Below are 24,206 nucleotides of genomic sequence, written 5' to 3'. Positions count from 1 at the left end.
TTGTCACTCCACTCATCCATCTAAGCATTCTCATTTCCGCCACATGCATTCGTTGTTCCTTTTTCTTTTTCACTGCCCAACATTCAGTTCCGTGCATCATAGCCGGCCTTATGGCTGTTTTATAGAATTTTCCCTTCAGCTTCATTGGAATTTTTCTGTCACACAACACACCACTCGCTTCGTTCCACTTCATCCATCCAGCCCTAATTCTACTGCATGCATCTCCATCTATTTCTCCATTACTTTGTAATACCGATCCTAGGTACTTAAAACTATCGCTTTTCACAATCATTTCACCATCCAAAGATACCATTTTATTTGTAGTAGCTCCATCTTTAAATGAACATTCCAAATACTCTGTTTTTGTCCTACTAAATTTTAAACCTTTTTCCTCCAGAGCTTGTCTCCACTGTTCCAGTTTTTGTTCCAAGTCTCTTTCACTATTTCCTACTAACACGACATCATCAGCATACATTAAGCTCCATGGAATGTTACCCTGTGGTTTCGCTGTTATCTGGTCCAAAACTAATGAGAATAAATACAGACTAAGCACAGAGCCTTGGTGCAATCCTACTTTCACATGAAATTTATCAGTCTCTCCCACACCTGTCCAAACACCAGTCGTTACTCCCTCATACATATCCCTCACAATCTTTACATATTCACCAGGGACTCCTTTCTTATTGAGTGCCCACCACAGAATCTCTCGAGGAACTCTATCATATATGCTTTCTCAAGATCAATGAATAAACTGATTCCCACATTCTGAGTAAAATTGCAATACCTGGTTAAAGGCTGATTTATGTTAGGATTGGACGTGAACGACACGGGCCGTGAAACAACCGGGCTTCGTACGGGGTTGGGATTTATGCTAGGACGGGTCGCTTACAGCTTGAAAAAGCGTTTCGCAGAATCCGAAGAAAGGGCGTAGGAAAGACAATAAAAGAAAGAGGAGTCGACAGGCACATAATAGAAGTAATTAAGGATATGTACAAAAATAATACAAATACAGTAAGAACCAATAACGAGTAACTCAAAGAATTTACTAAAAGCCAAGTCGTCAAACAGGGATGCGTGTTGAGTCCACTGCTATTCTCAGTGGTACTGAATGAAGCAATAAAGAAAGCCAAAGAAAAATGAGAAAACTAACACTAGGATGATGGCAAATGAAGCAGACTCAACTATATTGATAGCAGAAAACAGAATAAATACTTACAGAACATTTTGAAATCCTAGAAGAAGAACTATCAAACATAAATATAAAAATTAATACGGAGAAAACAAAAACAGTGATAATTTCAAATACTATGAAGACATACGCAATAGAATTAGACGGGAAACGACTAGAGCAAGTGGAATATTTTAAATACCTAGGAGTAATAATTGAATCAAACGGCAAACATGGAAATAAACGAGAGAATGGGACGAACAGGAAGCTTATTAAACACTACGAAAACAACATTTTTGGGTTTTCTTAAATTTGAGTGAGCTTAAAAAGTGAAATTTACAAACATGGAATTGCTAGCGACATCTATACTAGCTTTGGTTGAAGATGAAAGAACGGAAAGGCGATGGGCATCCATCCAGCATGGATATCATAATTTAGCTGGGCACTTCCTCATACACTCAAAAATTGAATTTTTCACTCTTTATGATGATTAAAAAAAAAACAAAACAAAATTAGCTGTTCATATTCATGGAATTCAGGTTATACCACATTTTCGAACCTTTAAAAACCTATATAAGATATGTATGTGAAAACGATAATTTTTTCCCAAATAGACTGGAGTTAAGTGTTTTGCGTCACTAATCCCACCCACACCTTTTTTCAAAAAAACTATTGAGTTTAAAATAAAAACAAGCGCGCGCTAGGTGGGGAATATATCGTAATATTGAATAATATTGAATAAACAAATCAAGAGAATCAGTTAGTGTTTAGTTTTCCTGTGATAAAGTCAACTGCCTATAAATTTAAGGTAATTAATTGGTAATAATTATCATAATGGCCACTTGATTATCAGTCGCAAACTTGACCGAAACCTTGAATTTTGCAATAGAGTTGACTTGTCATGATATCTAAGACTTTAATATTTTTATAAGATTTATCCTTTTTGCTGTTGAATTTAAGGACATTTTCCCGTTGTGATAAATATAAATATAATACAGATAAATATATGTGTTGTTATAATATTATCCAAAATATGCTAATTATGTTATCATGACATATTATGTCATTTTTTCTGTCACAATTAATTTTGTAATGGAATTAAAATTAAATAAATTAGAAGTTATTTACTATACATTAAACAATTTATTTAAATGAATATCGAATTAATTAACTAGATGTTCAAAATGGTGTCAATGACAGAAAAAATGACATACTATTAGCAAACCATAGGCGTTACATTTCATTTTTAAGAGGTGTTGTACCTCAAATGAATTAAGACTTCTTTTGCAAAGACGGTGCAAATATTGAAAAAAAATCGTGGACAATCCTTACGGCTAAATACTCCGTGTAATAGCCTTTTTAATGATGTGCCGCACATGGTTTATTTTCTCTTTAAAAATAAGAGGTTGGGGAAGTGGACGTGGGGGGGTTGACAAATGACAATTGTATGTATCGTAAAAATGTGTCCCCCTTAGAAAAAAAATCGACCTCTTTCCTCATTTCCTTAAAATCTAATAAATAACTGCCAAATATCGAGGTGAGCTTCGGTGTTCTATCGATTTTCGGTGCGGTATGCGGTATCGGGAATTTCTGACTTTAACGTTAAACTTAAAGTCAGAAAACCAGAAATTATACCTACATATAGTACGTTCTTTAACGGTAAAATATTGCAAAACCTCTAAATTTTAAAGAACCGCTTGGATTGACATGAAAATTGGCATACATAGCAAACAAGTCAAAGAAAAAAGGTGATATTGTGCCGATGTGTGCTTTTGCCCTAGGGGTGTGTTTCACCTTCTTTTGGGGGTGAAAAATATATGTTCGAAATAAGTCCGGAAACGGATAAAATGACTAATTCTAAGCAACTTTTGTTTAATAAAGTTTTTCACCAAAATAATACTTTTTGAGTTATTTGCGAGTGAATATGTTAATTTTTCTACAAAATAAGCACGTTTTCAGACGGTTTTTCGCAAATAACTCAAAAAATAAGTATTTGGTCGAGAAAAAAATTCTTATCAAAAATATAGCACATAAAAAGGTGAAAAACATGGTGTATATATTAGGTCACTATACCTAGTAGGAGCAGAGTTATAGATAATGAAAAAGAGGTTCATATTCGTCAAATTCCAAATACAATATTTTAACGTGCCATAACCAAAAAACGAAGCACTTTTTTGGGGAAAATTCATTTCAACTTTTTTAAAGTGTTTAAAAAAATGTCTATTTTTGTTTTTTTTTAATGTTGCAGCATCAAGAGTAAACAAGTTACGCTCAAAATAAAGTTGGTCCCTTTTTTTGGTAAGAACTCGGGAAAATCACCCCCTAATTAGCATTTCAAATGAACTTAATTGTTACCACTTTGAAAGTTTTTTACTCGCGTACGTATTGATAATATGATCTGTAAATTTCATCGGTTTAAAGTCCTTATTTTTGAAAGACCTGCAGTTAAAAGGGCTTAAACGAGTCACTTATCACGAGTGTATGCAGTGTATGCAAATTTAAAAACACCGAATCTTAACCAATTTTTGTCTTACAGAAAAACAAAAAAAAATACAAAATATTCAGAAAAGTAAAGCGACTTTGTTTATGGTTTAAAATTTTTGCTATCTCTAACAATTTTTAAGTTATTTTGAAAAAAAAAATTTTTTCAAAATTAAATTTTTTAATAATTTTAATTTAAAACCAAATTTTCTCAAAAATAAACAGTTTAAATTGATGAAACTTACAGATCATATAAACACAACATAAGTAAAGTAACGTGTGAAGCGGTAACGATTAATTTCATTTAAGTTGCTAATTGGGCAATGATCTTCCTGATTTTTTTTGCCAAAAAAAAGGACCAACTTTATTTTGAGCGTAACTTGCTTACATTTGATGCTAGAAATTTTTTTTATAAAAACGGAAATAAAGCTATTTTAATTACTTTAAAAAAGTTGTAATGTGTTTTCCCCAAGAATGCTTCATTATTTGGATATTTCACATTTAATTATTCTATTTGGAATTTTCCGAATATGAACCTATTTTTCATTAGCTTTAACTCTGCTTTTACTAAGTATAGAGACCTAATATACACACCGTTTTTTTTTTCACTTTTTGATAGGCTATAGTTTTGCTAAGAATATTTTTTTCGACAAAATGCTTACGTTTTGAGTTATTTGCGAAAAACCGCCTAAAAACGTAGTTATTTTGTTAAAAAATGAATATATTCACTTGCAAATAACTCGAAAGGTATTGATTTGGTGAAAAAACTCTATGGAACCAAAGTTGCTTAAAATTAGTCAGTTTATCCATTTCGGGACTTATCTTGGACATATATTTTTTCACTCCGAGATGGGTTGAAACTCACCCCCAGGACAAAAGGACACATCGGCATCATATCACTTTTTTTCTTTGAGATGTTAACTATGCATATGCCAAATTTCATGTCAATTCAAGCGGTTCTTTAAAATTTACAGCAAAAACCGTGAAATAATGTACTAATATTGATATACCGGTAATCAATTCGGCATTCTGTCAAGGCTTCCAATATTTTTTGTTTATTTATGCTGTCAAATGCCTTTTCGTAATCCAGAAAGATGAAAGCTAGTGGTTTATTATATTCAGTACATTTTTCTATAATATTTTTTATTATCAACAAGTGATCGTTTGTTCCTCTAAAACCAGCCTGTTCTCTGGGCTGATAAAATTCCAAGTTATTTTCTAATCGTTTCGTAATTATTTTTGTAAATAGTTTATAAATATGGGAAAGTAGACTTTTGGACCTTTAATTTTTTAGGTAGGTAGCATTGCCTTTTTATGTAGTAGGATAATTTCTGAGTGAAAGATATTTAGTGAATAGGTTTTCAAGGATCTGCCATAATCTTCAAGCCACTTTCAAGGTATCTGACACTATTTCATCGCATCCGGGGGACTTATTGTTTTTCATTCCTTGCACTGACCTTCGAATTAATTGGGTGTTATGTCCTGTAAAATTTTAGATCCCTAATTAATTATCTTAGGTAATGATCTACTGCCGATATATTGCCTGTACTTTGTATAGTTCGTACAAAAACTCTATACAGGGTGATTGATTAGTAGGGTAAAGCTCAATAGCTCCGCTACAGTAATAGATAGCAATAAAAGTTAATATCAAAAATTTTAGCCACCTTTAAGCTTCACATTACAAAATTAGTTAGAATGTTACAGGGTGTTCGATAACACAGTGGCAGACCAAACTTATGTTTTTTTAAATGGAACACCCTATATTTTATTTTAAATTTGAAATCCTGTTAACTTCTCCATCACAAAAATATAAAAGTTTGTTATGTTGTACAGGATATTTACAAAGTTTTAACCAATTTTATATGAAAATTGTAACAAATTCAACTCCCTGTATAAATAAAAATAAGCAAAACAACAATGGTTTATTAATGTCATATTTTTTACGTTTTGTCAAAATTTTAAAGAATGGTCGATATTGCTAATTTTCTTCATATCAAATACAGGGTGAGTCAAAACGCAAGTACATTATTTTCTCAGTAATTTTAAATAGAACACCCTGTATTTTATATCAATATTGAAAAGTACCATTACCGTACTTTAATTTTTAGATAACATTCCCTATGTCTAAATTTATTAGTTTTCGAGATATTTTTATTTTTCAATGGACCAGTAGCGTGGGCACCCAAATCATCAGAATTGGAAAAACTGGACTGACTTTTTTGGGGTTACGTTAATAATGAAGTTTATAAAATACCTCCAACAACAAGAGATGAGATGAAAAATAGAATACAAAGTGTGTGAATACAAAGTGAATACAATGTGTTAATTTACAAATTCTCCGTAGGGTAAGTAGCTCACTCAATGATCGTTTTTAGGCGTACATAAATGTGTTAGGAGATAATTTTGAACACCTTATGTAATTAAATATTAAAAATATTTTATTAAAAGTAGCTTTTAATTTTTTCAAACATGTTTTTTTGCAAAATGTATAACTGATAAATTATGTTTCGTTCTTTATTTGTTACATTGTTATATTTACCTACAAAAGTAGTGTTTAACTGTCTTCACAAAATATTGCATTTTGTGTTTGTGTGTTTTTTTGTAAAATTTATTACTAATTTTCTTTGTTTGTTCGTTGCATTTACATAAAAATATAGTTTTTAATTGTTTCAAAAATGTTGCATGTAGTAGTTGTGTCTTGTTTGTAAAATGTATTACTAATAAATTATTTTTATTTCTTTATTTACTACAGTGTTACATTGATTACCGGATTGATAATCGGTAACCTTCAATTATTGTCAATTCAGTCATGACTTACTTAAAATTTAGATAAATTTAAACTTCTAAAATAATTTGCTCTGAAAAATGAAAATATCTCGAAAACTAATAAATTTGGGCATAGGGAATGTTATATAAAAATTAAAGTACGTTAATGTTACTTTTTAATAATGATATAAAATACAGGGTGTTCCATTTAACATTACTGAGAAAATAATTTACTTGCGTTTTGACTCACCCGCTCACCCTGTATTTGATATAAAGAAAATTAGCAATATCAATAATTCTTAAAAATTTTGACAATAAATAAAAAAATATGGCATTAATAAACCATTGCTGTTGTGCTTATTTTTATTTATACAGGGAGTTGAATTTGTTACGATTTTCATACAAAATTGGTTATAACCTTGTAAATACCCTGTATAACATTACAAACCTTTATATTTTTGTGATGGATAAGTTAACAGGATTTTAAATATAAAATAAAATATAGGGTGTTCCATTTAAAAAAACATAAATTAGGTCTGCCACTGTGTTATCGAACACCCTGTAACATTCTAACTAATTTTGTAATATGAAGCTCAAAGGTGGCTAAAATTTTTGTTATTAACTTTTATTGCTATCTATTACTATAGCGGAGCTAGTGAGCTTTAACCTACTAATCAATCACCCTGTATAGTGTTTACAATTTGATCTTAATCCTCATCATTTCTAGATCATTTTTTCTTCAAATTAACATGTTCTGTCTGAGTACTTTAAAGCTTTTGTTTCCGCCTATTGTTCTAGTTATTTCGGCCGTATTTTATCGTCTCATATCCTTTCTAACCTCATTTTTCATTTTCTTATTCAAGATTTTTAATTTACTTTTGTTATGATCTTTATTTTCTCTTAGTGTTCTTCTTTCCTCCAGAAGATGTTTTGTGCTATGGCTTAATTTTTTTTTTGTTTTCAGTACGAGGATAGTATTTCTGCTCAAGTTATTTTAATGTTTGAATAATATTATTTTTCATTTCATTGATGCTGATATTCTGTAAGTAATGTGTACAATAGCCAGACTAGTCCTTTCTCTAGTCTAGAAGATATTTTGTTGTACTGCTGTGGCTTAATTTTTTGTTTTTGTTTTCAGCACCAGAACACTATTTCTCTTCGGCTTCTTTCATGTTAGAAGAATATTATTGTTCATATCATTGATGCTGATATTATCTAAGTAATGTGTAGCCAAACTAGTCTTAACGTTTTCTTCATAAAATGTAAAATCTTCTGGGAACATTCATCTTCCACTATACTCTTTGAGGATCATTTTTGTTCTTTCGGATCCAATGTTAAAAGTGGTTTTTGCTTTAATTAATCTATTGTCACTCCCTGATGAAAATATATTCAATACGGTTACATCCTGAACTATAACATAATATGTCAGACATCTATTGTGGAGCCAACCTTGTATTAAAAAAAATTACCTAGTCACAAAACATGTAATTTGTCGACGTCATTGGTGCCATTTAAAATCCGATTTTTGACTTTTTGAATATTAAAGACATATTATCCATAATGTAGAATCTATATTTGGATACATAAAAGAAATTTTACCTCTGACCGAATCAAAACATTCTGGTAGTAGGGGAACAATTTCTGAATATTGTTCTGAAGCTATTTTCTTGTGGTATGATAATACAATTTAACATTCTTGTCGGGAATAAACTGCAATTTTCTTTAAAATTAAGTTCATTTGACGTTTCGATCTCCACTTCGGAAATCGTTCTCAAAATACAAAACATTAATAAATTAAACCAATTTTGTTTGTGTTGCTTGGTAAAAAATTCTTCTAATACCTAGTTTACTAATTTTATCGATCATTCTTATTGGCAAGTAAGACATATATTATACGTTTTAAAGTATTAATGATATTGCCAATATTTATGAGTTGCGAATATTATTAATTTCTGAATAGATTATATATATTTCCAAAAATAAGCAAACTTGGATGTAAACTTAGTTTTAAATAAATAGTTGCAGTGGCAATAACTTTGTCTGTGGCGTATCTTTGACATTAAAACAAATTTGTTTTAAGGATGACCTCGCTTAATAAAATTCCACACATAGAAGAAACGTGTAAAAAACACGTTTCATTAATAAATCAATTAACGATGTATATTATTCCATGGATTACTAGGAACATAATGAACTATTTAGATGGGAAATAAGCCAAAATTAAATTGAAAAAATAATTTTATTAACGTTTCGACGCCCAAATCGGGTGTCGTCCAAATACAGGTACTCTAGCCAAATTGTAACAGGTAACATATGGATACAAAAGTCAGGTATACAGAGTGGGCCAAATAAAAGGAGCCACCCCTATATTTGGCATTATTTATTAGATTTTAAGAAAATAAAAAAACAGGTCAATTGTTGATCTAAGGGGGACACATTTTTACGATACAAACATCTGTCATTTGTCAACTTCCTCCCTTCCCCTTCCCCCACCCCTTATTTTTAAATAGGGAATAGGGGTCGTGTGCTAGCTCATTTGAAAGGTTATTCAATTCTCTATTCAGTAATATCAACATTGACTTAAATATGTATACAGGGTGTCCAAGAAAAATTATTTTGAATTAAATTAATTGACACAAAAAGAAGAATGTATGTAATTTATTTAACTCAGAACACATTCTACTGCTGACAGAAAACAGAAAAAAATGTTTTTTGATAAATAGACACTGCTTTTTGCTTAATTTTAATGTTCAAGCTTCCACCCATCTGCCTCTTGGTAGGTTGAATATTGAATTTAAGCAACAAACAGTGTTTATTTATCAAATAAACATTTTTTTCTAACTTTAACAACAGTAGAATGTATTCTGAGTTAAATAAATTACATACATTCTTCTTTTTGTGTCAATTAATTTAATTTAAAATAATTTTTCTTGGACACCCTGTACAGATTTTTATGTCAATGTTGATATTACTGAATAGAGAATTCAATAACCTTTCAAATGAGCTAGCACACGACCCCTATTCCCTATTTAAAAATAAGGGGTGGGGGAAGTGGAAGGGAGGGAGTTGACAAATGACAGATGTTTGTACCGTAAAAATGTGTCCCCCTTAGATCAAAAATTTACCTGTTTTTTTATTTTCTTAAAATCCAATAAATACTGCCAAATATCGGGGTGGCTCCTTTTATTTGGCCCACTCTGTATATACTACCTACTAAAAATATTTAATTGGAAATAATTAAATCAAACATTTGGTTTTCGCTCTCCTTTAAATTTTCCATATTTTAATTTGTTATGGTTTAGAACGGGATGTGTGATATGCAAATTTTATCAAAAACAGCAACATTAAATATTTCATTAAAGCAAAGATTATCTTTTCCCTATCTGTCTTCTTTTATTTATTGATTTAAAGAGTGAATCATATTTTATTTCACGACCTTTATAAGATGTTAATCTGTGCCAAACTAATTAAATGCAAATATATATTATAAAAGTATTATGTAAAAATGTTAATACTACCAGTTGATTTTATTTATTGTCAAAATAAAAATATTAAATGTATAAGTAATAAAGATATTAAAAAATGTTAAAATGCCACAAGCAATCAGCTTCCAAACAATACTATAACCTGTTTGTAAACCAGGAGGAGTATACTTAAAAGACGGGTTCAGAAAGATGAAGCAACTCGTCATTATATTCGAGGCATTCGTTTCTCGACAAAACATTTCCAAATCGTTGGATTGGCAAGAATAGGAGTTATTGGATAGCCAGCAAGATCCCCGGATTTGACATCTCTAGAATATTTTTATGCGGTTGTTTAAAAAGCAAAAGTCACAGACTATCCAATAACTAAAAGACAGAAGAGATAACACTAATTTCTCCTGAAACTCTTATAAAAGTATTGAACTATTATAAATGATGACATATTTGGAATAAAAATCGATATGTTTCAGTAGTTTCACAAAATCCATTGAATATTACCAAATGTCAAGGTGTATGTATTCTATTTATAGACCAACCAATATGAGAATCGCATGGGAATAATAACTACCACGGGAATAAAGATGCATTTTAATTCGGAATGGATTCTGTTTCCAAAGACAAGGTGGAAATAAGAAGACGGTAAAAAGTAACAGATGTGATCCAAAAGATTGCGATGTTAAAATGGAACTGGGTAGGACACATAGGAAGAATTGTCGACAACTGTTGGATGAAGCAAATTATTGAGAATATAAGTAGAGGCAGACCTCAAGCCAGATAGACTGATGCCAGCAAGCGAATGGCTGGCCACATAGATGAAAAATAGGGTGTTTTAAGTACAAAAGTTTTTCCATCCATGATCTGTGTTATACATTAGATATAATATAAAGAATTATATATTTGCTCATAGGACTTATTATTGTATTTTTATGTTTCAGATGAGAAATATCCAGAATTTCTTCCGCGTTCTTCTCGTTCTACATTGTTATTTAGTCATACTAGTTGAGCCTTCCTATAACAATGAATTGGTGCCAGAAGGTTACCAAACCAACTATGGAAACCCTTATACTGACTATCCCTACAGATATGCAACTAATGGTAACATTTATACAACTGACGTGTATGGACTAACTTCCGTACTACGATCTGGATATGCTAGAGGTTATTCGTACCAAACCTACAAAGCAAACCCATCCGCTGGTCAGTCGCACAGATCTGCCAGTACTAATGATGTTTATGTAACCGACCAATATGGAAGGACTACACTACAATCTGGAAGAAGTGCAGTTCAATCTGGAGACAGCAATAGAGGCTATAGATATCAATCCTACTACACAAACCCTTCCGTTGGCCAGTCCTACAGATCTGCCAGTAATAATGACGTTTATGTAACCGATCAATATGGCAGAACTACACTATCATCTGGAAGACCTGGTTATTCGTATCAATCCTACTACGGAAACCGTTACGCTGACCATGCCTACCGATCTGCCAGTAATAATGACGTTTATATAACCGACCAATATGGAAGAACTACACTACAATCTGGAAGAACTGCAGTACAATCTGAAAATAGTAATAGAGGTTATTCCGAGCAATCCTACTACAGAAACCCTTATGCTGACCATGTCTACAGATCTGCCAGTAACAATGGCGTTTATGTAACCGACCAATATGGAAGAACTACACTACAATCTGAAAGAACTGCAGTACAATCTGCAGACAGTAATAGAGGTTATTCGAAGCAATCCTACTATAGAAACCCTTATGCTGACCATCTCTACAGATCGGCCAGTAACAATGGCGTTTATGTAACCGACCAATATGGAAGAACTACACTACAACCTGAAAGAACTGCAGTACAATCTGGAGACAGCAATAGAGTTTATTCGTACCAATCCGACTACAGAAACCCTTATGCTGACCATGCCTACAGATCTGCAAGTAACAATGGCGTTTATGTAACCGACCAATATGGAAGAACTACACTACAATCTGGAAGCACATCAGTACAATCTGGAGACAGTAATAGAGTTTATTCGCACCAATCCGACTACAGAAACCCTTATGCTGACCATGCCTACAGACCTGCAAGTAACAATGGCGTTTATGTAACCGACCAATATGGAAGAACTATACAATCATCTGGAAGCACATCAGTACAAACTGGAGACAGTAATAGAGGCTATTCTTACCAAACTTATTACAGAAACCCTCACGCTGACAATTCCTACAGATCGGCCAGTAACAATGGCGTTTATGTAACCGACCAATATGGAAGAGCCATACAATCATCTGGAAGAAATTCAGTACAATCTGGAGACAGTAATACAGGCTCTTGGTACCAAACTGACTACAGAAACCCTCACGCTGTCCATTCCTACAGATCGGCCAGTAACAATGGCGTTTATGTAACCGACCAATATGGAAGAGCTACAGAATCATCTGGAAGAAATTCATTACAATCTGCAGACAGCTATAGAGGTGATTGGTACCAGACCTACTACGGAAACTCTTACGCTGACCATCCATACAGCTCTGCCACTAATGCAGTAACGACACTACGATCTGGAGACAGTTATAAAGGTTTGAAATCATCACTAATGTTGTTGGTGAAGGTCTTCTTTTTCTTCTTTCTCTTTATAAGCAATTCTTCTTGTTCACTGGCAGATTGACACCTCTGTGAAAGGTTATCGCTTCATCTTTTGAGCAGTCGTCCGATACTTCTTTTGTCAATTGGTGATTAATCTCTTGTTATTTTGACCACATGGGTCTCCCCCATTCTTATGGTTATTCCATTATATATCTATTTTCTATATAGTGTCCATTCGTTTTATGTGCTGTACTTTACATTTTCTTCTAATGCCCTCACTTCTGTTTGGATCTCTCAGCGTATTTCCTGTAATTCTTCTCAGTTCTCTCATCTATACCGCTTCCAGTAGACTTTTTATGGTTGCTGTGTCGGGTCTGGTTGTTTCTGATGTTAATATGTCGGTTTCGCCGTATAGTGTTACTAAAGCTATTTAATTTTGGTACTTGATTTTTCACTGCTTTCTCCAGGTCACAATAGCTGGACAGTGTAGTTCCAAGCTATTTTATTTCCATTAGTTGTTCAATAATGATGCCATTAATCTCTATTATACGTTTGATTTACTTGATTGATTTACTTGATTTACTGAATTGATTACTTATTTCTTAAGACTAAGGACTAAGTTTTCACTCTAATGGCATATAACATATCCCACCAGAATGAAAACAATGGGAACCTTCTCTGGTTCTGAAAATGGTTATTCATTTTTGATTTTTTTACTTATTTCTTATTTAAAATTAGGAATGACTAATTATGTTACAGAACTGTTCAATACAAAAATTAAGCAAATATGGTGTGGATATAACCAACTCTCTCCGTTTTACAAATGATTTGACTAACCTTTTTGTTTCTTTTCTACTTCTTTTCCCGGATTGCGTCGTCCTCGATTCTCCCACACGTACTCTTAAGATGTTGAGAAAGGTCCCTCTCGTCCAAACTGCTTCACAAACAAACAAACAGGACTCGCTCAAATTCTCGACTCAGTTTTCTCTCTGCTCGATATCTTGTGCAAATAGATACCAATCGGCTACTCGTTCTAGACAAAAACAGGAATCTTCCTCGGACACAGGAAAATTATCTTCTCAAACCGGTCAACGATTTCGTTTCAACTTAATTCTGCTCGCAATGGCCAATTTCACCACTTTACACTGACTTCTCACTTTTCAAAAACTGGACTGCAGTCTCCAGATATTCATTACACAGTGCCTATTTTTTCTCTCGTCAAAATCAGACTCAAAGCTCCCATCCCTTCCATCCATAATATTCCACCAATCACAAAACATCCTTTCTACCCACTACACCCATATTATCATTTCTTAAGAACCAATTTAATTTGTATACAACTTTCCAATTCGTTAAATTCCGGGAAACATCAAATTACTTTCGTTGTTTCAAAATCCTAAACAAAAAGCCTTGCATTTTAAACTCAATAAATTTGTTTACCGCTTAACCTTCTTCGAATTTTTTATAAAATATCTTATTGCCCATTGCAAAGCGAAAAAAAACTGTATTGTCTAATCTGACCGCACCATTGTTTTAAGTCCGTTCAAAAACCCATTAAGAACACCACCTTCTTAACGATTTCACTTTCTGCGAAAACACTGATAACTAACTAAATTATCCTATCACAATTTTTGGTCATGTACAGGTCGATGAAGATCTGTCTCTGATATAAATTAATTTTCTAAAATTTTCACAAAAAATTATACAATAAATCCCCGCATGTGAATTCGATAAAATTCTTTGCATCTGCAACTGATTTTCTCGAGGCAAAACAATTTTCCGGTATACCCATTTCTTTTTCCTAATTTATTTCCTATTCCCTACCTTAACTATTTATTATGTGTCCTTCCTTTACTCATGATACTTGTACACATCGTGAATAGTATAAATTCCTCTGATCTTTTCCGAATCAACATGCCTGAAACATAGCTATTTACCCCATTTTCGTTATCCACTATGTAAGGACCCTCGAAAACAGGTATTAACTTCGCACAAATATCGCTAGTGAGATTTGACACTCTTAAGGCCCTTACAAGCACTTTTTCGCCTCTCTGGAACGTCACTAGTCTTCGTCACTTTGGTCATATACAGGGCGATGAAAATCTATAATTTCGTGGTCTCTGATATAAATTTATTTTCTAAATTTTTCCCATAAAAATTATACCACAATACTTCTGGATGGTATGATTTTATGAATACTTCTCTATTATAAGAAGGATTATATCTTTTAGTCTTACTGCGACAGATGCTTTCTTCAAGTTAATCAGACACAGAAATGCTGGTCTGTTAAACTCTAGTAATGTCTCAGTAATTTGCTTTTTGACTAATATTGTATCTGTACACCAACCTTCAGTAAGAAAACCCTTTTATTTCTCCGCCAAACTTATCTTCTGATTCATTAGTCCTTGTAAAATTTTAGTTGTAAGTAGGTAAGTTTTAGGATGGTATTTAACAAGTTTATACCGCTCTAGTTTTCTGGTTGTTTTTATCTTCTTTTTTAAATAGGAGAAATAGGTCGCTAGTTCTTCATTCTTCCGATATTTTATTGTGTTTTGTAATTTTGTCAACTGTTCTGTCATTGCTGCTCCACAGTATAAATTCGACTTTTCCAGGTCTATTTCATCATCCTCTACACGATCCTTTCATCTAAGATTTGGCCTATGTTTTCGTCTACTTCCAATAACTAGGTTTCAGAAAAACAATTTTTTTTCCTTTTGTCAAAACGTGTTTTGATGAAACGACTTGCGCGTTTCTTTATTCTCCTCTTTATTTATTTATGTTTTGGTTTGGATGTGTCCATATGTCTTTCAGTTGATAATGGTACTTCCACAACTTCTAACAGCTTTCTATTCTTTGTCCCTTTGTTGTCCATATAGTTTCCATTTCTTCGTATAACGTCAACAAACCATTCCATACCAACCCATAGTGTCCCATTTTCTGTTATGTAGGAACTAAGGAATTTAAATTCTCCTAATCATCCTAGTTTTTCTCCAAGCAATTCTGTCCCCAACCATTTCTGTTTCACCCAATGACATAAATATACTCAGTTTTCGATCTCTTAACTTCGTAACGGTTTTGTTTTTTTTTATTTTTTCCCTTATTGCGAGCCATGCCATTATTTTTTCCTGTATTATTCACTCGCGTATCTCTTTCATAATATTTGTTTGAAACGTCTTAGACGTTTGTAATTTCTCTTCTCAGGTAGCTGTAGCTTCCTCATCTGGATGTGTTAGTTGTGCTCTGAGTTCTTGGGGTCTTCTAACATTATTATCACAAACTGTTCGCATTGGTCCTGTACTGATCCTTTTTCAAGGGGCCGTCCATTAATCACGTGATGTTTTTTTTGGCATTTTTTAACCCCTCTCCCCATTGGTGATACATGGTGAGGTTTAAGACTTACCCCCCTTCCCCTATATCACGTGTATCTTTTAGGATCTACAAAAAATCTATTTTTTTTTTAATATCTATAAAATACACGGAGGTATAGTAGGTATATTAGTATCATCTAATTTTTTTATAAAAAATTAAAGACTACAATAATAACGTTTAGAGGTAGACAGAAAGGTTGCAGGTTGTTTTTGACTGACAAAAATAAGGAAAAAAATGCGAGAAACATTTTATTATACATAAACATTATTTAATGTACGGTATCCTCGGATCACTAATGAGCAAGACTTTCTTCAACACCAATAACTGGATAAGCATCTAGCAACTCAGTTGTTGGCACAGTGCTTTGTTGAAGATCAACATCAGATTCATCAAGCCACTCGGCGTCATTATTTTCGCGCACTACGCAGAGAATTTCTCTCGATCTACCGTTCGATAGTCGCGCGAGGATGCAGGAAGGACGAACATCGTTGTGCATCTATAGAGTGTTATTGCTCAGATTCAGTTGCTTGTGACAAGTATTCACATGCGCTTTAGCTTTTTCTTTGTACAGAAGTCCAGTGCACACCGCTGACATGTCCTTTCAAAAGTATCTGATGATCCTTCTGCAGGCTAGGGCAATACAGGTCATAAATCAATTTTGCCGAAGCCTTCATACGTTGGAGTAATTTCGAGAGACTGTCGCAGAAGAAATGGAGCTGATGGATCTTGTGATCATGCTCCTGAGGCTCTGGATTATAAATATAGGCCACCGGACGACTGCAAAATCGGGTAAGGAGGTATAACGAAGCGTTCCGAAAGAATGAATCGTATAGAACTCCGCATATATATACCTAAAGCAAATATTGACTTTCTCACCTCACACATGCTCGCTATACCACTGCTAGGAAGACAGATCTGGAATAAAACTTTCAACAATGTTATCTGGCTTGACATACTCTGCTACGACGCCATGGCCGTCAATAACCATATTACTCCATACTTCTAAGAGAACTTCACCAGCCTTCTGAAAGTTCTTTTTTCAAGGTCATGATCTTTTGTTCTCCCTTGTTCATCCAAGTGGGTTCCATAAGAATCATGCTAAAGTGTAAGTCCAGATAATTCCCGGCTGAAAGGCGCCATTCTTCTCTCAACGCGATTGAACGCGCTTATACCAGGTGCATTTGTAAAGATAAATATTGCTCTAGCTAGATCATGCTTCACAAACTGGTGTAGGGCATAGGCAATACTTTTGAAGTATTGATACATGAGCTAAAATATTGAATTTGTTAATAGAATAGTATAATATTTTGATCACCCTGTACATAATTTTGTAACAATAAACATATGTTTGAATATGTCAAATTCTCTATTGTTAAGATCCAAGAAGAAATGTGTCTCCGATTCTTACATAGATTCGTAGATATTCAGTGCCAAAACAACAGAATAATTCCCACCACTTTACCAATTTATCAGATAGTAGGTATAATAGGTACAATATGTTAAGACGAAAAGCCCATATCGAAGACGGCAGAGTCCTGACCAGTATTCCTAAGTGGAAACATCTGGTGGTGCATTAAAAACAAAAGAATTCGTATGAGTCCTTTCTTATCTTAGGCACTTAAAATAATTACCATGTAAAGTATCCCGTATCGCTACGGAAATTTGGGTGAAACCAAAGAAAATTAATGTGTTGTTGGTTTATATAATAGAATCAGAAATGATTTTTTTATCAGTCACACCAATGCCACTTTCTATTTTTGTGTGCATTTGAAGAAAAAATAAATACATGTAAAGCCAATTTTCAGTTGAGTTTCGGGCATTTTCCTTAAAAAATAAATACACGTGATATTATTACTAGACCCCCTCCCCTGTGATGTTTCGTGATTTTTTATGGGTCCCTCCCCCCCTTTCGAGCTCTACGTGATTAATGGACAGCCTCCAAGTTAATATGCTCATTTTCTAACTTGCCTACACCAGCGGTACAATTACACAAGGATCATGTTAACTTGGAAAATATATAGTACATTTTTATGTATAATACAATCTTATGTGTTTACATTCATTTTGCGAGATTTTGCCAATAATTTTACTTGTCTGCATTTATTTTGTACTCGAATACTCGTATAAATTATTAATCGGTTTTCATTTTTAGGACAGTGTGAGGATACTCAATGTCCTGATAGTCAAGCTTGTATTGAGAACAAGTAAGTACTGCAATATTTTATTTATTTATTATTTTATTTATTTATTTATTATATTTATAATTAGCTTCAAACTGACATAGCAAGGTGACATACAAGATTTGGTTGTGTTGAACCACGTAGATTTTTCAGTCAGAAAATCCTGCGACTTCTCTGTCCTTGTTTTACTTCTACTTTTTTCTGTGAAATTAGTTGCAGCAATCCATATATTACACTGCTCCACATGGTGTTACCGAGATATTCGATTTAAGTTGTTTTTGAAGTTATACTTCTTTAGGCGTGATTGAGATTGAGGGTGAATTTATATTAATCTGCGCGCATGCGCACACCGACAGTATGGTATTAGTCGTTATACGGGCTCTGATTGGGTGTTGAAATGATCTGTCAATAATAAATAATTGTTCAATATGAAGGTAAACAAATGTATAATATATTAGTTTTATTGTTGTGAGGACAGAAACAAAAAAAATTATAATTGCAGTGACTTTTAAATAGTTTTTAAAGCAACAGGTACATAATAATTGTAAATGTATCATAGGTACCTACCTATTTGAACCTACCAAAATACATAGTATGTAATACTTTTATTTACAAAATTTAATTACCATCAAAATTTCTATCAATATTCATCTAATATATTGTTTTCTTACTCTATGTTTTGTTGTATTTTTTCAATTCTAAATCATTTCAATTCAAAATCGAAATAAATTGATTTAATTCAAAAATGTCAAAAGTATAATCCGTTTAGTTAGTCGATCTTCGCACATAATGACACATTGTCTCCGTGGCGAAGCGTTTAATGCGAATGAACCCCAATACATGGCCAATACCAACCGCACTGATAAGTTGGTTCGAATCCCAATAGAAACTTTTATTTTTTTATACATTTTATGATTGTAAGTAGATTTATTATATAATTTTATTTTCAGAAAATACGTATTTAGTTAAAAATTTCCGACAATTAATGTTCAGAAATCATTTGTGGCATTTTTAATGTATTTGTGTGTGTTTTATTCTTCTATTATTTTAATTTTTGGAACTGTTTTAATAAAAATGTTTGAGAAGTAGTAAGTATAAATTAGTTTAATATTTAAATAAAATATAAATAAAAAGTATATTAATTTCGTTTTTAATCATATAATTATATAATAGAAGTATAACTTCTTACGTGCGTACAAAGTACACACACTTTCTTTTTTTTTTGTGGGTAACAGTTATTTTTATTTTTGTATTCTTAACAGGACGTCCTGAATAGTAAGGTGGTTAGTATAAGATATATTTAGGATTCGTAGCTATAAGGCCACATTTAGATAGCCTCAATGTTCTTAAAGTTAGCGTCTGTAAGAGTCCATGGCTCCACTTTATACAACAGTGAACGTAAGATATAACATTTTAGTAATTGTAATATAACCTGATTTTTTGGAAATTTAAAATCATCACGTTTGAATAGCTTAGCCATTTTTTTTTAAATGCAGATATTGATTTCTCTATCCTACGTTTAATTTCTAGGGAATGGTCCCAATAATTGACGTTAGTACCAGATTAATTACATTAAAGTTATACCTTATTTGAGTATCTTCATATACAGAGTGGCTCAAGAATTAGTTGCTCACTACACTCTGCATCTGAAAATATTTAAATAAGGGATAACTTTAATGTAATAAAAGCGTTTTTGTAAAATTGTGGATTGTGGGTTAGGCCACTGTTGCTCTGAGCGCCTCATATAATCCATGGGTTTTTATTGTTATTTATGTCTGAACGCGGTGGACTTTTTAAAAAATAATATCCAAATCTACATTTCGACAGGAGAGGATAATATATTATTTTGAGTGAATTCAATTTAATATACTTACTTGCTGTTTAGTGAAGATTTGCATTTGTAATGAGCTGTCGGCTGAAAACAAAAAAAAAGTATCGTTATACGAATCACGTTACTAACCAGGGTGTTTTGTTGAGAATCCAAAAAAAAAGGGGCTGTTAACCACAATAAAAACAGCAAAAATCGAATACCTCAGTCACATCATGTGGAACAGCGAAAGATATGGACTGCTTCAACTAATCTTACAGGTATCAACAATCCGACAGGTATTTTCCTCACCAAATTTAAGAGTTCCTATTAATCCGGTAGGTATTTTCCTCACCAACTAACTCAGGTAATAAAATAAAAATATAGATGTAATTTAAGAATGATTATTATGAAAGCATCCAAAATGCGAATAAAAGACATTAAATTCCTTACATTATAATAATAGTTTATAATATAGATAATAAGCAAAATGTATAAATTATTATTTAATATTTACTATTATACTAAGAGACACACTTTACAAAATCCATTTCATTTGATTAGACTGATATTAATAAATTTTCTACATTTATTTTTCAATTTCAGTTTAACTTCTTTATCTTTGATAGGTTTAGCAATATGCAAACTTTAAATTTTAACATATATATATATATATATATATATATATATATCTGAAATTCTTTAATTTATTCTAAGAAGATATATATGGATGGATGCGTATTATAACACGATGAACTAAAATGCGACTGAAAAGATTCGCAAGCATTCGTAGTACGAATAACAGAAGAATTTACCTTTGCTCACAAATATAGGGAGAATATGGTATTTTCGTCTACATAAGTTTCAACTAAATAATCAACATATTATCTAAAATTTCATTTTCTGGTTTGCATGACATTAAATCAAACACAAAACAATCTGATGCGTCTTCTGGTTTTATATACAATAATATGTTAGGCCAAAAGTCTGTTAGAGCCACTTACCTGCTTCAGAATCATTTTGTATATTCTGATGTTAAATCAAGAGACTGAATTTTTCTATACCAAGCTTGGTGTAGGTGAAATCTACAACCATGTATTTCAGTGTTCGGACACATTTGAATGATTGCATTATGTATAGCCTTTTCACAATCTACAAAAATTTTACTAGGATTGATTGGTGGGAGGGGTGATCAAAAATCTTCAAAAATTGCGTTACGTAATACGTGAACGCCCCATTACGGTGCGTTACATGGGGGGAGGGCGGGGTCAAAAATCTTCAAAAATTGCGTTACGTAATACTTGAATGCCCCCAAACTCAATTTTGAGAGCTTTAAAAATTTCTGATTTTAATAAATAAAAAAATTGCTGTAAGTTTCTGTTTTTTGTTGGGCAGTAAACAGTATATCTAATAAAGATATAATGCCCATATACATAATGCCCATTACTTAAGCCAAGACTAGTGAATAATTGCAAATAATATGTGGTACAGTAAGTAATGTACCATACATACGAGAGGGGCAACATTACGAAATAAATTCATTTTCTCTAAAATGGACGATTTTGGAGAAAAATGTCGAAACAGGTCGATTTTTATTTTTAAATTATAATTTTTTGGCCTATATTTCATACTAGTGACGTCATCCATCTGAACGTGATCACGTAGTCGATAATTTTTTTAAATGGGAATAGGGGTCGTGTGGTAGCTCACTTGAAAGGGTGTTTAATTCTCTATTCAGTAATATAAACATTAACATATTTATTTGTACAGAGTGGCCAAAAAAAAATTCTTGTATTAAATTAATTGACAAAAAAAAAAGAATGTATTTAATTTATTTGACTCAAAATACATTATATTGCTGCCAGAGAATAGAAAAAAATGTTTATTTGACAAATAAACAATGCTTTTCGCTTAAATTAAATGTTCGAATTGCCTAGAGGCAGGTGAGAGGTTGTTTGAGATTTAACTTAAGTGAAAAGAAATGTTTATTTGTAAAATAAACATTTTTTTCTACTTGCTACTCTGACAGCAGTACAATGCATTTTTAGTTAAATAAAGTACATACCTACATTCTTCTTTCTGCGTCAATAATTAATTCAATTCAAAAATTATTTTTTTGGTCACCCTGTATAAATAATGATTATATTATTGAATAGAGAATTAGTTTACCTTTCAAATGAGCTACCAAACGTGAGTAGTATGAAATATATGCCACAAAATTTTAATTTAAAAATAAAAACCGACCTGTTTGGGAATTTTTTTCCAAAATCGTCTATTTTAGAGAAAATTAATTTATTCCATAATTTTTACCCTCTCTGTATAAAATTCAATATGGCTAAAAGTCTTATATTTGTTTCACAACTAAATACAATTATCTTACTTTTGACACAGTTTATAAAGAGAAAATTTTCCCCCTTGGTTGTTTTTTGAGCACAGCTCTTCACAAATTCTTGAACCTCATCAATATTGGAAGGAGGTTTACCAGGCATCATTTTTCGTCGATAAATATATAAATATATTTTCTTATGTAACTGACATCAATCGTAGTAATTGTTTGAGTCAAATTACCTGCAAGCTCTTGGCGTATAATTTTTGCTGGTTTTTCAGTTAGATTCTCTTCGGATTTACGTTTACAAGAGTTAGAAACAATTTTTAGATATATCTTCTGACGATCTGGTTCATGATTAGGTTGTAGGCTACTTCGAGATATTGTAAAATTTGCACCAATAGTAAACAATTTCGCACTACAAGTTGTTTTATTACACCTCCAGAACACTTCTTCACTTCTTAAAACTTTCATTTTATAAAAAATTAAATTTTCAAATACCAATAAAGCTTTACCGCAATTACTTTCTAAAACATGCCATTTTTGTCAAAATTCCAATTGTGACTAAAAATAAAATACTATAATCAATTAACTAATTATTATTATAGGTACCTACTGTAATTTTATAGTAGATAAATAATTTCCTGAATGTCTTTTAGTAAAATCTACCTGAAAAAACCATTTCGGTTTTGGTGAGGAAAATACCTAAGGGATTATAACATACCCTTCCAAACGCAGGTAAAAAATTATTTTGGTGAGGAAAATACACCCGCCGTCACAAATACTTGGTGTGCAGAGTAAAGATTGCCATGATGATTGCCAACGTCCGAAACGGATAATCACTACACGAAAAAGAAGATATGAATTTATTTTACTTTCATATGTTGTCCTTTATTTATTGCAAGCACAAACATACTTATATCTGTTTAATATTGGGATTACATTTTTCAACTATTGTGACGGCCGTAGCTCAGCGACAAAGTACTGGCTTCATAAGCCAGAGTGCACGAGTTCGAATCTCGGCACCAACAACATTTTCGTTTCTAAAAATGATACGAGCCGTTCACCGTGCTTTGGAGGGCACTAGCTACTTCAGTGGCAGTGGCGCCGGAATCTGTCCGAAAGGGTCTCACCGACAAAAAAATGGCATACGATATTACTAGTATAATTATTTCTCAACCAACTAAAAAGATATTTTTATAATTTAGGTGTCAAAATGTTTGTCCCAACAAGTGTGGTGTGAACGCTGATTGTTATGTCCGAGGACATCGTCCCGTCTGCACGTGTCCTACAGGATATCATGGTGACCCTCAAATTCACTGTTATAGAGTTTAACTTAGATTATCCAAGACCGTCGGAGACAGTAGGAAGATCCTACTTTAGAAGATAGCGATAACGAAGATAATAGGTTTTTTACTAAAAAGTAGGTACTTTGTAAACAACGAATTTTTTTATTGCATATAAAAAATTTTAAAGTTAATAAAATATTTTGTTATTAAGTTATATTTTATTTGTTTGCAACTGAGAGCTAAGTACAAATGCAAATCGTCACAATATATATTAATCTTCTCTTGAATTGTAGTTTTACATATATAATGTAAAAAGGAAAAGATTCCTCTAATTGGCTGTATACCATAATAAAAAACTTACTAAGGAAGTAAAACTTCACTTGTAGGTAGACGGTATAAAAATTATATTAAAAACTTTTATCTAAAAAGATCCAAATTGGATTGAAATGGGTACATCACTAGTACAAGAAACAAACGTTTTCGGACCAATCAGTCTATCATCAGGTTGAAAACCTAAAATAAGCAAACCACTGTATAAAAAGCCAAGTTGAAATTTTGACTGTTAGAAAATTAGGAAAGTTTAAAACATGTGGCTACTTACTTTAGATTCAAAGTAGTTGGAACTAGCTACATAATTAGGTCGAAAGACCTTAGTAAAACATGAATTAGGCCATTTCGGCTACAACAATGTCGACAATAAGTCGATGTTACAAGAATATAAAAATGTTTATAAAGCGACTATAAAGTA

General features: G+C 32.3%; 1 protein-coding gene across 1 annotated transcript; it reads left to right on the top strand.

The window, feature by feature from the left end:
* Positions 1–1,866: 1,866 nt before the first annotated feature.
* Positions 1,867–23,668, top strand: LOC114328468 (uncharacterized). The gene is made up of 4 exons (XM_028277328.2): positions 1,867–1,976; positions 10,833–12,480; positions 18,009–18,060; positions 23,378–23,668. Exons 2-4 carry the CDS (start codon positions 10,833–10,835, stop codon positions 23,502–23,504), a joined length of 1,827 nt encoding a protein of 608 aa, XP_028133129.2. The 5' UTR covers positions 1,867–1,976; the 3' UTR covers positions 23,505–23,668.
* Positions 23,669–24,206: the final 538 nt, after the last annotated feature.

The sequence above is a fragment of the Diabrotica virgifera genome, chromosome 3 (assembly GCF_917563875.1).
Source record: "Diabrotica virgifera virgifera chromosome 3, PGI_DIABVI_V3a".
Classification (NCBI taxonomy): Eukaryota; Metazoa; Arthropoda; class Insecta; order Coleoptera; family Chrysomelidae; genus Diabrotica; species Diabrotica virgifera.
Note: the sequence above shows the minus strand (reverse complement) of the source record. Positions and strands in the feature narration are given on the sequence as shown.